Source organism: Oryctolagus cuniculus, chromosome 1 (genome assembly GCF_964237555.1).
Source record: "Oryctolagus cuniculus chromosome 1, mOryCun1.1, whole genome shotgun sequence".
NCBI classification, from domain to species: domain Eukaryota; kingdom Metazoa; phylum Chordata; class Mammalia; order Lagomorpha; family Leporidae; genus Oryctolagus; species Oryctolagus cuniculus.
The window spans coordinates 95041876-95057794 of NC_091432.1; the positions used below are offsets into that span (position 1 = coordinate 95041876).

The window sequence follows — 15919 nt, forward strand, 5'->3', positions numbered from 1 at the left end:
CAGGAGCCTGGAGCTTCTCCTAGGTGGCTCCGGCACATTGTGTGCAGGGGCCCAAGGACTTGGACCATCTTCTACTGCTTTAGCAGAGAGCTAGATCAGAAGTGGAGCAGCTGGGACTTGAACCAGCGCCCATATGGGATGCCAACACTGCTTTACCTTACACGATGGTACCAGCCCTCCAATACACAGTTTTAAGAGAATAAGGAAACTTCCCACCCTTTATTCCACCTTTGCTCACTAGCTCCCATTCCCTCTCTTCCTTCCTTCCTTGTTTTTCCTATAATTGTTGTGATTATCTAATTTCAATTTACTTTCTAATCACAAATTTAATCTTCCACTAAATAAATAATTCAACAAGTAGTAAGTAGAACGAGCACTGTTTGTCAGGAATATAGACAAGAATATAATCTTTTTTTTTTTTCTTTCCTTCTTTCTTCTTCTTTTTTTTTTTTTTTTTTTTTTTTTTTGACAGGCAGAGTGGACAATGAGAGAGAGACTGAGAGAAAGGTCTTCCTTTTGCCGTTGGTTCACCCTCCAATGGCCGCCGCGGCCGGCGCACTGCGCTGATCCGATGGCAGGAGCCAGGTACTTATCCTGGTCTCCCGTGGGATGCAGGGCCCAAGTACTTGGGCCATCCTCCACTGCACTCCCTGGTCACAGCAGAGAGTTGGCCTGGAAGAGGGGCAGCCAGGACAGAATCCAGAGCCCTGACCGGGACTAGAACCCGGTGTGCCGGCACCGCAAGGCGGAGGATTAGCCTAGTGAGCCACGGCGCTGGCTAAGAATATAATCTTATGATAGCAGGGAATTTTGCAATCAAGAGACCACTAAGTTAGGCAGACTTAAAAACAAACAAAAAAATCTATTGGGGACAATTGGTAGAAGGATTAATGGTCATGTGACTGAGAGTAAGTTCTTTTACCTTAAAACCCAAGTTTCCTGATCTGTAAAGTAGGAATAATAGTAGTTTGTACCTCTTTTTTTTTTAGTTGTTGAGAACTATAAATAAGAAAAATCATTAGAAGCCTTTAACATTTAGTACATTTAATGTTCTTGCCTCTTACTACTTTTCTATTGTTAAAATTTAAATTGTGTTCATTTTATACTGAAAAAGATAAAAATTTGCTTTTAGAGTAATGAGTTCAAGAAGGAAACATTTTCTTCCAAAATTTTTATAAAGTACTTCACACATTGCTGCTTCCGTAAGTTGTAAGGTACTCCAATGTTTCTGCATTGGTTAGTGCTTGACTTGTCAATGACTCATGTATCCATTACTTAGGTAGTATAAAGTGACTATTAATGAATAACTATGAAATCTCTTAGTCATTGTTGATAATTTGATATAGACAGGAAACAACTTTATTCCTCTATCATGTAGGTGCTCTTACCTTGCAGACGGCAACCTAAATTACCTATATCCCAAGGCGTAGAGCAACATGGCTATAAATTTTTGTGAATATCTTTAAGTTTTATAGTAATTTAATAGAACTAAAATAATGGCAACAACAATAAATAGTTTATATAATCTCTATATTTACTAGCAATAAAATTCTTTTCTTTTTTCAAATCAAAAGATAAGTTTATTTTGGTGCAAAATTTTCTGAGATCCATACAAGGAGTCTTCAAAAAGTTCATGGAAATTTATATTATGAAAAACTGCTTGGATTTCAATTGCATTTTGTAAAAAGACATCTTATTTTCTTTTAGTTTTTTATTTTTTTAACTTTTATTTAATGAAATTCTTAAACTTTAACATCACTGAATTATGACTATGAGGGTATCTGCTAAAAAATGAAATAATCTAAAAAAGTTGCATTTTTTATATTTTTGTAGAGTAGAAAATGGATAATTGACTTTTTATAATGATTTTGGAGACTATCACATATGAAGGTGTTTTAGAGAATTTCCCTATTAATCATATTTTATGAATTGAATATTTCCTCAAGTATTTAAATTATGTTATGGACAGTTTATTTTAAGGAGTTTCCAATTTAAGTATGCAGCATTATTTGGAAAAGGAGGCTCTGAATTCAGAATACCACATTTCTATTCTATATCTCTGGAATTGTGTAACTTGTTCATTTTAGTAAATCAACCTCCCTATGCTTCGATTTCACCATCTGCTTGTAACTGCATATAACTAATGCTGCTATGTTTGCTGTGAAGACTAAGTGATATGAAGATCTATATCTCCCATGTCTACAATGTCTGTAGCTGAAGACGGAAATTTGGTTAATATTTTACCAATGAAATTAATAAGATTATTTCAAATTTTAGGTACCAAAGATGTACAATGGGAATTTGTACATGGTTTACTTGAAAATGCTATTTATGGAGGACGTATAGATAACTGTTTTGACCTTAGAGTTCTTCAGTCATACCTAAAACAGTTTTTTAATTCTTCTGTGGATGATATATTAAACCAAAGGAACAAGAAAAGCATCTTTTCTTATCCCATGTCTCTGCCAAAATCTTGCAGCATTTTGGTAAGTAAAACTATTTTCAATCTATTTGAATCATTTCTTATTTTTGACTTACTTACAAATGAAGAATTATTCATAATACACATTACTATTATATTAATAAATGGTCTTATTCTTTAAACCCTAGTAAGACATCCTAGAAATGTAAGTATTTTGGAGTACTTATTAAAGGTTTATGTTAACAGACTAGAATGTAGGTAAGTCTTGAAAGGAATAGCCCTGGAAATTTAAAGAATGGAGACCTGAGGTGAAGAACTGGATTAGGAGAATATGTTTCCAGTTAGACATGAATGTATTCTGTCTGATAATTTAAAAAATATGCAAAAGAATGTGAAGGCAGAAAAATATCCTAGCAAAAGTATAAATCAACAGGAATATTCAGGGAAAAATGGCAGGGCCAAGTCATTACTTATCAATAATAACCTTGACTGTAAATAGCCAAATTTTCCAGTTAAAAGATAGAGTGGCTGAATGGATTTAAAGAAGATCCATTTACTTGCTGCCTGCAAGAAATGCACTAGTGGCACAGCAGGTTAAAGCCCCAGCCTGCAGCACCAACATTCTATATGGGCGCCAGTTCAAGCCTTGGCTATTCTGCTTCTAATCCAACTCCCTGCAAATGGGTCTGGGAAAGCAGCGGAGGATAGCCCAAGTGCTTGGGCTCCTGGATCCACTTGGGAGACCCAGAAGCAGCTTTGGGCTTCGCATTGGCTCAGCTCTGGCCATTGCAGCCATTTGGGGAGTTAACCAGTGGATAGAAGACCTGTTTCTCTCTCTCTGCCTTTCTCTGTAACTCTTTCAAATAAATAAACTAAATCTTAAAAAGAAAAACACCTCTCCAACAAAGATATACCTGTACTGAAAGTGAAAGGATGGAAACATATTCCATGCTAATGGAAAGCAAAAAAGAGCAAGAGTAGCCATCCTGATAAGACAAAATAGACTTTAACACAAAAACTATTAAACAAGACGAAGAATAGCATTATGAAATGATTTAAGAGATCAATTCAGTAGGAAGATATGACTACAGTCATATACCAGGGCACCTGGCTATTTCAAACCATGCTAACGTATCTTAAGGGAGACATAGATTGCGATACAATAGTAATAGGGGACTTTCATCAATGGACAGGTCAACTAGACAAAATCAACAAAGAAAGTAAAATATTTTAAGTATCTTTCTTCAGTTTCTGTCTTTTATATTTAGACCTGCTTTAAATTTACAAAAGGAATCTACTTTATCTTTCACAGTGATGTTATTGTTTATGTGAGTATTTTAATGAGCTGTAGATTTTTGTCTTGAATTACTATTTGAATGCCTCTTTTTTTTTTAACTTTCATTTAATAAATATAAATTTCCAAAGTACAGCTTTTGGATTATAGCGGCTTTTCCTCCATAACCTCCCTCCCACCCACAACCATCCCATCTCCCACTCCCTCTCCCATCCCATTCACATCAAGATTCATTTTCAATTATCTTTATATACAGAAGATCAATTTAGTATATACTAAGTAAAGATTTCAACAGTTTGCACCCACACCCACACAGACACACAAAGTGTAAAATACTGTTTGGGTAGTAGTTATACTATTAATTCACACATTACGGAGTAAGTGCACAGTGACTCCTGTTGTTGATTTTACAATTGACACTCTTGTTTATGATGTCAGTATCACCTGAGGCTCTTGTCATGAGCTGCCAAGGCTATGGAAGCCTCTTGAGTTCACCAACTCTGATCTTATTTAGACAAGGCCATAGTGAAAGTGGAAGTTCTCTCCTCCCTTCAGAGAAAGGTTCCTCCTCCTTAGATGGCCTGTTCTTTCTGCTGGATCTCACTCACAGAGATCTGGAAGCCTCTTTTCCAGAAAAATAATAACATTAGGCTAAGATTTCAATTCTACCTTATTTTACCACAAATCTGTATTTATAAATGTCCAAGTAATGCTTTTATTATATTGACTATTATCATTATACATTTCTTCATGAATTATAGATACATACATTCAATTATATAATTCTGCTTTTTGTTTTCTTCTCTCATCTAAATAGTTTTCAAGAATTCATTTCAGTAATTTTCAAAATACAAAGTTAACATTAAATATATTCTCATTTAGCTAAATGATTTCTTACATTATCATGTGTCCTATGTGTTATCTTTCACTTATTCATCTCATAATATTTATTAAACATTTAATGCTCAGTAAAATCTATGTTCTGCACATTTTGGATATAGTGATACATTTATGGAATTTACATTACATTTATGGAATTTACATTCTAGCAGGAGAACCTTAAGAGTGAATGAGCAGAGTATATAATATAGCGTATCCTAATAAGACTTTCATCTCTACTATTTGGAGCTTAAATTGAAAAATAGAATTCATGTGGAAATATGCATATCATAAATATTCACATAGTAAGTATACAATGCAATTAACTTTTGTTCATTGAACACATGAGTGTAGTAGCTAGCACTAGGATCAAGAACCAACCTTTTTAGCTCCCCAGAAACTCTCCTTATGGTCTACTGGCAATTACTACATTTTGCACAAAGGATACCTCATCCTAACTTCTAACTGCCTAGATAAGTTTTGGAAATTTTTCATCTGTTGTAAATGGTAACATACAGTAAATATTCTTTTTTGTTCAAGTGAGTATAAATCAGTTTAGATATGGATTTGCCAGTATTTTCATCAACATGTCAGTGTATAGTTCTAAATAGATGACTCTAGGCAGTTTCAATAAGATTTCACAGCTGTTTTGAAATGAATGAAATGTGTAATTCTACAAAGAGTAATAGCTTTAAACTTCCAGGATGATTGATGGGAATCACTGTTTAACCTTCTCCATAACTGAATTTGATAGGAAAGAGATTCATGTGCTTGCACGTGTATACACACTCAAACAAATGTAAAAACATATGCTCGTGTACATTGTAATGGAACTCTTGAAGATTACAAATGTAATGTTGAACTCAAGGAGAGGAAAAACTTTAAGGGACAGCATGTCTTCCCAAAATTTGATTTATTTCTAGGTGCTGGGCTTCTGGGGTCCACTAGAAAATACTGCAGAGGCAGCTGCCAAGGATGAGAAAACATGATAGGAAGTCACAGAAAGTCTTCCCACCCCTGCTTCAGCAAACACAGGATAGACCCATGTATAATACATGGTATAACTTGTCTCCTCACAAAAGTGGACAGCCAAATCAATTCTCATCATTGAACAAAAATCAATGGATCCTCTTGGTCTATGCTTCTTTTATCTAGAGTCATAAGTGAAGAAATGTCCAGATTAATGTTCGGCAAGTCAGATATATGTGATGCTTAGAGTAATTCTTTGAATGAAATTATAAGATTACGGACGTGTTTCATCACACCTCACCAGTAACCTGGACACTGTGGAGTCGTTTTCTGATAAAATGACTTACAAAGCAGTGTGTCACACCAGAGTACATCTGTAGGTTTTCAGGGTTTCTGTAAATTAAAAATTGTTGCTGAAAATTTTTCTTAATATAATGTAAGCAGAATGTAAGCTGGTATAAAGAAGCATAAGCAAACTTCTGTACTGTACACAAGGTCTTCAGTGGGTTACAGGAAAAAAAAATAGGGCCTTCCTAAAACATCTAATGTAATATCATAGATAGTAGGCTTAACTACTCAACTATGTTTCAATTCAAGGTTCCTTTGTATATGTGAGGAAAGGTTTAAGGGGAGAAAATATAGTATCAAAGTAAGAAGATGTTTAATGATGGAGAATATTTCCCATTAATAATTGAGTTTATATCATACAACAGAAGATATATTCAGAAAATTGAAGCTATGAATAATTGATAATCTAACAATTCACAGTATTCATTCTTTCTGATTTCAGTGGTTATAAGTTCATTCCTTGGTGAAAAACTGCTTTTTTCACTTCTTTACGTTTAGGACTATCGTGCTGTCATTGAAAAACTTCCAGAAGATGACAAACCTAGTTTCTTTGGTCTACCTGCCAATATTGCTCGTTCATCACAGCGCATGATCAGTTCTCAGGTAATGTAAAAAATACATATTTTCTTTACTTAGTAAATGGTTAATCTTTTGAGTATAAAGTAACTGAAAATAATCTTTGTAAAAATTAAGAGTAGAAATAGGAAAGAGAAGAGGAAGAAGGGTGGGAACGTTGGTGGGAGAGAGGTTAGGATGGGAAGTATCACTATATTCCTGAATCTATTTATATGAAATATGTGAAATTTATATACCTGGAATGAAATTTTTTAAAAAATGTTTTTTAATGTTTCCTTCAGGCTCAGTTTCATTTAATAGTACAGATTCTACAAACTCTTAATTTAAATTGTTTTTAATTTAGCACAACATGTTCTTGTGAGGCCTCTAGCTTGATTTATTTTGCTTGGGATTTCTTTACTCTGGGTCGCCTGGGTTTCTATATGAATTTCAGGAATGTTTTCCTAATTCTGTAAAGAATGTCATTGGTATTTCTTTTAAATTTTTTATTAATATAAAGAGAAATTTCATAGATATGTATAGTTATCTTCTTAGTATCCTTCCTTTCTCCCTCCCTCCTTCAAGCATCTTACTTCCTTCTTTTCATTTCTTTAATTTTTGCAAAATAAATTCAATTTACTTTATAATCATGGGGTTAATGCACCATTAACCACAATATTCAACAAATAAAAAAGTAGACCACTGTTCTAGAGGAATATAGACAAGAGCTAAAAACAGTCAAGTCATAAGATGTGTATTTCATTGTTATATAAATTTTATTATATTAACTACCACGTACCAGAGAAAATATATCATATTTGGCATTTTGAGACTGGCTTATTTCACTCAGCGTAATGGTTTCCAGTTGCATCCATTTTGTTACAAAAGACAGGACGTCAATTTTTGTATGGCTGAGTAGATGTCCATAGTGTGTATATACCGCCTTTTCTTCAAATAGTCATCAGTTGGTGGACATCTGGGTTAATTCTGTTCTTAGCTACTGTGAATTAAACTGCAATAAAAATGCAATAAACTTTCGTATTGCTAATTTCAATATGCTTGGGTGAATTTCCAGGAGTGGGACAGCTGGGTCAACTGTTAAAACTATGAGGATTCTGCATATTGCCTTCCATAAGGGTTGTACTAGTTTACATTCCCACCAACAGTGTATTAAAGTAGCTTTTCTCCACTTCCCTCGCCAGCATTCATTATATTTTTGATGTATTGGATGGTAGCCATTCTAATGGGGATGAGGTGAAACCTCATTGTGGTTTTGATTTGTATTGACCTGATGGCTAGTGATGCTGAGCATCTTTTCATGTCTGTTGACCATTTGAATTTCATACTTTGAAAAATGCCCATTTATGTTCTTAGCCCACTTCTTAACTGGATTCTTTGTTTCTTTCTTGAAGTCTTTATAGATCTGTTTTTTCATTCTTTATTGGTTTCATGGTTTGCAATTATTGTCTCCTATTCTATAGGTTGTTTCTTCACTTTGTTGAGTGTTTCTTTTGCAGTCCAGAAGCTTCTTAGCTTCTGGGGTCTTTTCCAAGAAATCTTTGCCTTTGTTAATATCTTACAGAACTTCCCCAATGTTTTCCTCTAGTAATTTTCTGGAATCAGGTCATAGGTTTTGATCCTTGATCCATGTTGAGTTGATTTTTGTATAAGATGTGGGATGAGGTTTTCTTCTCAGTAAAATGGTCTGCTCTATTATTTATCTGCTTTACAGGCAGGGTGTCGTCTTTGGTGTCTGTCTTCCATAGTTTGTTCTTTTCAGTGTTTGTATTTTATGCCTGGTGTTTGGTTTGGGAAATGTGTTTGGGGCATCTTCCACTGTTTTCCCAGGTGTGTTAGCAGAGAGCTGGATTGGAAGCAGAGCAGCCAGTCTGGAACTGGTGCCCACATAAGATACTGGTGTTACAAAGGGTGGCTTAACCTGTTACACCACAATGCTGGCCCCTTTTCCAGACTCATAAGTAGGTAACCATGTGTCGAGTAAAACTATGTGTATTCTGTAAGTAGAGGAAGAAGGAATGTACAGATAATGTGGTAAATTTAGTGGTGACTGCTACAGATGGAGAACGGTGCTTGGCTGTTAAGGAGTGGTGATTATTGTGAGCCTTACAATTGGGTTTATAGTCTTTTTAGTGTTTCCATATAATGCAAATTACAAAAGAAATTGATAATTGTGTTTTTACTGATTGAAATTAAATGTCAGCATCTAGTTCATTAAATGAGTTGCCAACAATGACTTAACTCTTCAATGTTTGTGCTTTGAACTCTAGCATTAACTACCTCAGAAATGTCAACTTAATTTTTTTAAATGTTCAAGTTAGAAAATTTCTTAAAGTGAAAGAATTTTTGATCTATGGAAGGATTGTTTGCTTGCAGAACTAGTAAACTAAATACAGCTTAATGTTTTTGCAGAATATAAAGACTTACTGTGAAAGAGTGCAGTGTATTGCTGAAAGAAGGGTATTTTCTAGAGACCTCTGCAACTTTGGCTATAATGTTATTTTTTTTCCAGTGGTTTCCCTAAAATTTGCAATATATTTTGTTTTTTTCTCTGTGTGTGTACATATATGTACATATATGTGTGTATATATATACATACATACATACGGAGTGTGTGTGTGTATATGTACACACGTATATATGTATATGTGTGTGTGTGTGTGTGTGTGTGTATACATACATATGGAGCAGCCAGGACTAGAACCAGCACCCATATGGGATGCTGGTACTGCCTCAGGCTGAGAATTAACATAATGCACCACAGTGCCAGCCCCAACGTTACTCTTGAGACAGAAAAGGATACTTTAGAAAATCCAAATGTTCCTTAATTATTCACTTTGATAATCATTTTTCCTCTTCCATAAACAAAATATTTTAACTGTAACTATGATGTATATTAGTGCTTTAAAAATTTTTGTCTGCTAAATTTTCAAAATAAATTATAATTTGAGAATAAAAAAATTGAATTTTTTTCATTGGAAAAAGACTTTAAGCAGTACTTATCTTTTTTTTAAGATTTATTTTATTTTATTTATTTGAAAGACAGAGTTACAGAGAGAGGCAAAGACAGAGATAGAGGTCTTCCATCCGATGGCTCACAGCCCAGTTGGCCGCTACAACTGGAGCTGTGCTGATCTGAAGCCAGGAGCTTCCTCTGAGTCTCTCTCACAGGTGCAAGGTCCCAAGGACTTGGGCCATCTTCTGCTATCTCAGTCCATAGCAGAGAGCTGGATCAGAAGAGCAGCAGCTGGGACTAGAACTGGCACCCATATAGGATGCCAGGGCTTTAACCCACTGTGCCACAGCGCTGGCCCAAATAGTACTTTTCAATGTCACTAATTTTACCTTGTCATTTCCTTGATTTGGTATCTAGTAATGCCTTTTTAATGAATATTTTGGCATTTTATGATTCTTTTTGCTCAGTATTAAAATTTCGCTTTTAAAAATGGAGAAATAGGGAATGGAAGGAATAGACAAACTGAAAATTGATAGGTTAACATATATTCTTTTTTAACAGATTGATTTTTTCATTTGAAAGGGGGAGTGTGAAGGAGAGAGAATTCTTCCATCCATTGGTTACTCCCCAAATACTTAAAACAGCCAGAGCTGGCCCTGACAGAATCCAGGAGGCTGAATCACCATCCAAGTCTCTTATATGGGTGGCAGGGACCCAGGTACTTGAGCTGTCATCTGCTTCTTCCAGGAGCATTAGCAGGGTAGAAACGGAATAGCTGAGACTTGCATCAGCACTCTGATAAGGGATCTGGGTGTCCAAAGCAGTGGCTGAACTCTACTATGATGTCTGCCCCTAAGATGTTTTTTGATCATTTTAATTAACTACTGCAACACAGAGCTGCCTACGTTGATGTACATGAAAGTTTTAGTAACAGGCTTCTACTGCATTCAGAAGTAAGAGTGTGAAAAAGCTAATAACTGTGCAAATACTAGTAACTAAGACTGAAGGAGGAAAAATCGGATGTGTTGGGGGGAGAAAACATACCTGTGGTTACCAGAGTAACAAAGACGAAAAAACCATGTAATTGAAAATTAGTTTTTAACATGGAATCCTATAAAAGAAATCTTTTAGTCTCAACAATGATAAATTTTATAGTACTAGAATTATGTGATGCACTGTTACTGTTCTGAACATAATTTATTAGAAACCAAGTTATGTCAGATAACTTTACTTAGATCTCTAAACTGATATTTCTCTTTTCCCATATAAAGTCACTTACGGTTTTACAGTATATCTAGTACTATCACTTTAATCAGTATATATGATAAAGATAATTAAGATGACTTTTAGTACGTTTTTTTTTATTATAATAGGATTTGTGCTAAGCATTTGTATGCATTATCTCATAAATTCAAGCCCAATAAGGGCTTATTTTCCCACAGACTACATTTGTCGTAAGTTACTGAACTGGAAGTTATATGTGTTAATGAATACTACTGTTTTGTGCACTCATAGGGAACATATAAACCCTTGATTGGGGGCTCTATTGTTTCATGAGATTCCATAGCTTTTCTTCATAGAAGTTCCACTTTCCACAAAGCCTCAATTACATGGAGAAAGCAAAAAGATCTATTTCTAGGCAAAAATTATTTTTGTGTGTTTTCATGACCCTTTGAAAAAATAATTAAAATCGAATCTATTTACAAATACGTATTTTTGCATATAAGGAAGCCTAGAAGAGAAATACATGAAATCTTTACAAAATTAAGAAAATGTAATAGAGTCTTGACAGTAAAAGATTTTACTATTCAGTTTCTTATGAATAGGAAACCTTTACATTAGCCTTCAGTTATCCCTCAGATTGTTAAACTCCTTTATAGCTAAAATAAAATAATTGTGTGCAAGTCAGATTTTGTGCCAAAACAGTTCAGTAATTTTGTGTTTAATGAAGTGGTTTCACTGATTTTGTATTCTTCAGAAGTACCATCACATTCTATGGAAAATATTACTTAAAAGACTTAAGAAGCATTTGTGTCCATTATTTACCTGAATAGCTTCATACATAGATAACTTAAATTTACAATGATATCTGAAACTCAGATTCTGAGACTGTATTAAAGAGGCAGTCAACATAACTACTACTTGGCTAGAATATTTCGGTTGCAACTACTGCACTGGCCTTGTTGCTGATGGGGATCAGATTGTTGCTTAGAGCTGTTGATTGACTCTGCCAAGTGCAAACAAAGTAATAGCATAAAAAAATTATAGTTACAACAAATTATATCCATATGAAGCATGAAGACAGTTCATCACATTTACAAAGTTAAAGCTTCAACAAGAATGTAGAAATTAGGTATATAAAGTCAGTAAGACAAAAGCTTTATTCATATTGTGAATCATTCAAACCAACATGAATCAGAATGAAATATTTTCTACTTGCTTATTTTGAAAGCTGCTGTATTCAATAACTGTGTTCAATAACTTACCTGCACCAGTAAAACTCTGCTATTATATGTTTACTATGCTTCTTTGTTGAATCACTTCAGTCAAAATCTTTGCAAGAGGTGCATGGCCCAATTCATAGCATTCCATTGCTTTGTATTTCCCTTTGCTAGATTTGTCTTCTGTTGTTGTAAAAAGCAACATTTAAGCTTCATTATTTTCTTTTTTCTTTTCTTTCCTTTTAAATTAGTTGTTAATCCACAGTTGCAGATGTAGATGTAAAGCCATCCTTAAATTATCTTAGTTGCCTTTCCAGCTAAATTAAACCCTGTAACCAATAGAGCACCTAAAAGGTAATCTATACATTTGAAATTGACACTTTGAGATGTGATGACTTTGAACAGCCCTTGTCTTGAGTATTGACAAACTTTTTTTATACTATTTGTTGAACTCATTACTTAGTATGAGTATTTGAATAAATCGTATTTGAATAAAATTAAATTGAAAATATATCTTAGTGAAAAATAATGGGATAGGAGAGAGAGGATTAAGGAGGATGGAGGGAGGATGGGAAGAATCACTATATTCCTAAACTTGTATTTATGAAATGCATGACATTTGCATACCTTAAAAAGATTTCTGGGAATAAAAATAAATTAAACCCTGGACAGTTTCTCTTAACTCTGATATAAGTAACTAGTGTCATAATATCATATTATCTGGACTAAGTTGTTTAAATTTTAGATTCATAATTCTATCCCTGGAGTGTAAAAGCAGGCTGTTTACAATGAAATTTGGAATCTGTATCTTTTACAAGCTTTTTGGGTGACTCTGAGACACCCGAGATTTTGAGAGCATCTATGCTAGAGTTAGAAGAAACTGTAAAGATTTCTTTGGTGTACCTCAATAATAAAATCAACATTTCTAAATCATTTTTAAAAAGATTTATTTGAGAGGCAGTGTTATGGACAGAGAAAGGGAGAAAGGGAGAAAGGGAGAGAGAAGTCTTCATCCTCTGGTTCACTCCCCAAATGGCCACAACAGCCGGAGCTGGTCTGTATCAAAGCCTCAAGCCTTGAGCTTTTTCTGGGTCTCCCACTTGGGTGCAAGTGTCCAAGCTTGGGCCATCTTCCATTGCTTTCCCAGGCCATCAGCTGGGAGCTAGACTGGAAATGGGGCAGCTGAAACATGAATCAGTGCCCATAGGGGATGCCAGTGCTGCAGGAGGAGTCTTATTTAGCCTACTATGCCACAGCACCACCCACATTGAATTCATTTTTACAGTGTGACCAAATGTTTTTAAATGGAACATAGACCAAATTTAAAAAAAGTAACTTCAGTAAGGTATTGTTGGAACAGGGTATTCAAAACTTATTTAGAAAGCTATGTCCGTCATACAGTGATAAACAGGAGGCCTAGAATTAGAGCCTGGTTTTTCTGAACTTGGTCTCTTAACCTGCTTTATTTTCCATAAGGCTCATTAAAACCTTTGTGTGTTCTTATTCTGACATTTTGCTGTCTTTTTCAAAATATTGCATTTGATACATGTAAAGAATTGTAAAATTACTATATTAAGTATTACATATAATGCAATTATATATACATGTAAGTAAAACATTGAAAGTCTGATACTGGCTCGTGGATTCCATTGTAACTTAACCTGAGAACTAAGGTACTGTCAGGATCTTACATCAACTGATGTGATTCTCTTCTGTCATCTCCCTTGTGTTTCTGCTGAAGGAGCTACCAACAGACTTGGCTAAACCTTTTTTTTTTTTTATAGCTTATACCGTCAAAAATATTTTATTATATATGTCCATTTTCTCTTACACACACACACACACACACACACTTGTGCTTAAAATATATTGTTTTTGCTTATTTTCATCTAATGAAACACTATATTCCATGAGGAATTTAAGAAATTTTATTTTCCCCCCAGCTTTGTTTTTCTTAGATCTATTCCTGTTGTTGGTTTGGCCGTGGTTTCATTCTTTATTATTGCTCTTCAGTTTTTCTTTATGTAACTATAGCAGTTTTCTTTAATCTGTTCACTTATTGATGAGCATTTGAGTCACTCCACCTTTTTTTACTTACAAAGCAGTGCTATTGTGAATACTTGTAAATATGTCTCCCAGTGCATATGTGCAAAAATTTCCCTAGAGTATATATTAAGGAATAGAATTACTGTGTCAAATTGTTTTTAGTGGGTGTGCTAATTTACTTTTGTTCCAGCAGAATGTAATATCTACATCTTTTAAATCTCAACAACGTATTTTTGGGTAACTTCCTTTTGGCCAATCTGGTAGATTAAAATGGTAATTTATTGCACTATTAATTTGCATTTTTGATTACTAATGAGGCTGAATATCCTTTCCTTGTGTATGGACCATTTCTGCTTACTCAGTTGGAGAGATGGAAATGAGGCAGATGTGGTTGAAGCACAGTGAGGGAAAGGAAAGTGACAGGATATGAGACTGGAAGGTATCTGGGGTGGAGGTGAACTGGATGATTTTGAACTCTGAGCTGTGAAAATAATGATCACACTGGTAGATTATGACTTGCAGAGAGTAAATAACAGAGAAGTAAGACTTAAAAGGAAATTAGGTAAGTTAGAAAGTGGTCATAGTAGACTAATTCTGTTACTCAAAAATGGTAGCAGGTTTTGGTAGGGAACTGTTATTGATCAAACTTCTGATTACCCTTACTTCTATAAAAACTATATGTATGTGTTCTTCTAAGAGCTACATATTTTTCCTAAAGTACCAGCTGCTATTCACTTATTTTTTTCTAAATACGCTTTGAGGTTCCAGAATTTTTTTTCAAACTGAATAGCAATTCCACAGAAAAAATTATTTAAAAGTGTCATAATTATTAAAATGTAATGATGGGTTTTTTATTGCCAAAATTTGAAGGTTAATTGCTAGCATAATTTTTTAACTTTAATAGATATAAATTTTGAAAGTACAACTTTTGGATTATAGTGGTTTTTTTTTCCCCTATTACCTCCCTTCCACCCGCAACCATCCCATCTCCCACTCCCTCTCCCATCCCATTCTTCATCAAGATTCATTTTCAATTATCTTTATATACAGAAGATTAACTTAGTATATACTAATTAAAGATTTTAACAGTTTGCACCCACACAAGAACACAAAGTATAAAGTACTGTTTGAGTAGTAGTTATACTGTTAATTCACATGGTACAACACATTAAGGACAGAGATCCTACATGGTGAGTAAGTGTATAGTGACTCCCATTGTTGATTTAACAATTGACACTCTTGTTTATGGCATCAGTAATCACCCAAGGCTCTTGTCATGAGCTGCCAAGGCTGTGGAAGCCTCTTGAGTTAGCCAACTCCAACCTTAGATAAGGCCATAGTCAAAGTGGAAGTTCTCTCCCCCCTTCAGAGAAAGGTACCTCCTTCTTAGATGGCCTGTTCTTTCTGCTGGGATCTCACTCAGAGATCTTTCATGTAGGTCATTTTTTTGCCACAGTGTCTTGGCTTTCCACTCCTGAGAAACTCTCATGGGCTTTTTAGCCAGATCCAAATGCCTTAAGGGCTGATTCTGAGGACAGAGTGCTGTTTCGGGCTGTGTATCCCACTTCCCAAGTTGGATCGTTCTCTCCTTTTTAATTCTATCAGTGATTATTAACAGATACTAGTCTTGTTTATGTGATCCCTTTGATGCTTAATCCTATCATTATGATCAATTATGAACTGAAACTGATCACTTTGACTAATAAGATGGCATTGGTACATGCCACCTTGATGGGATTGATTTGGAATCCTCTGGTATGCTTCTAGCTCTACCATTAGGGGTAAATTTGAGTATTTACCAAACTGTACACTTCCTCCCTCTCTTATTCCCACTCTTACATTTAACAGGGATCACTTTTCAGTTAAAGTTAAATACCTAAGAATAATTGTGTATTAAAGAGTTCAACAAATGGTGGTTTGTTTTTTTTTGTTTGTTTGTTTGTTTGTTTGTTTGTTTTTTTTTGTTTTTTTTTTTTTTTTTTTGACAGGCA

General features: G+C 34.6%; 1 protein-coding gene across 5 annotated transcripts in view; it reads left to right on the forward strand.

Moving 5' to 3' along the window:
* Positions 1–15919, forward strand: part of DYNC2H1 (dynein cytoplasmic 2 heavy chain 1) — a 367303-nt gene that overhangs the window by 239419 nt on the left and 111965 nt on the right. For all 5 annotated transcript variants that reach the window (XM_051820199.2, XM_002708539.5, XM_051820207.2 and 2 more), the window contains 2 exons: positions 2278–2486; positions 6411–6515. In XM_051820199.2, coding sequence (XP_051676159.2) covers positions 2278–2486; positions 6411–6515 — 314 coding nt within the window. The remainder of the gene's footprint in view (positions 1–2277; positions 2487–6410; positions 6516–15919) is intronic.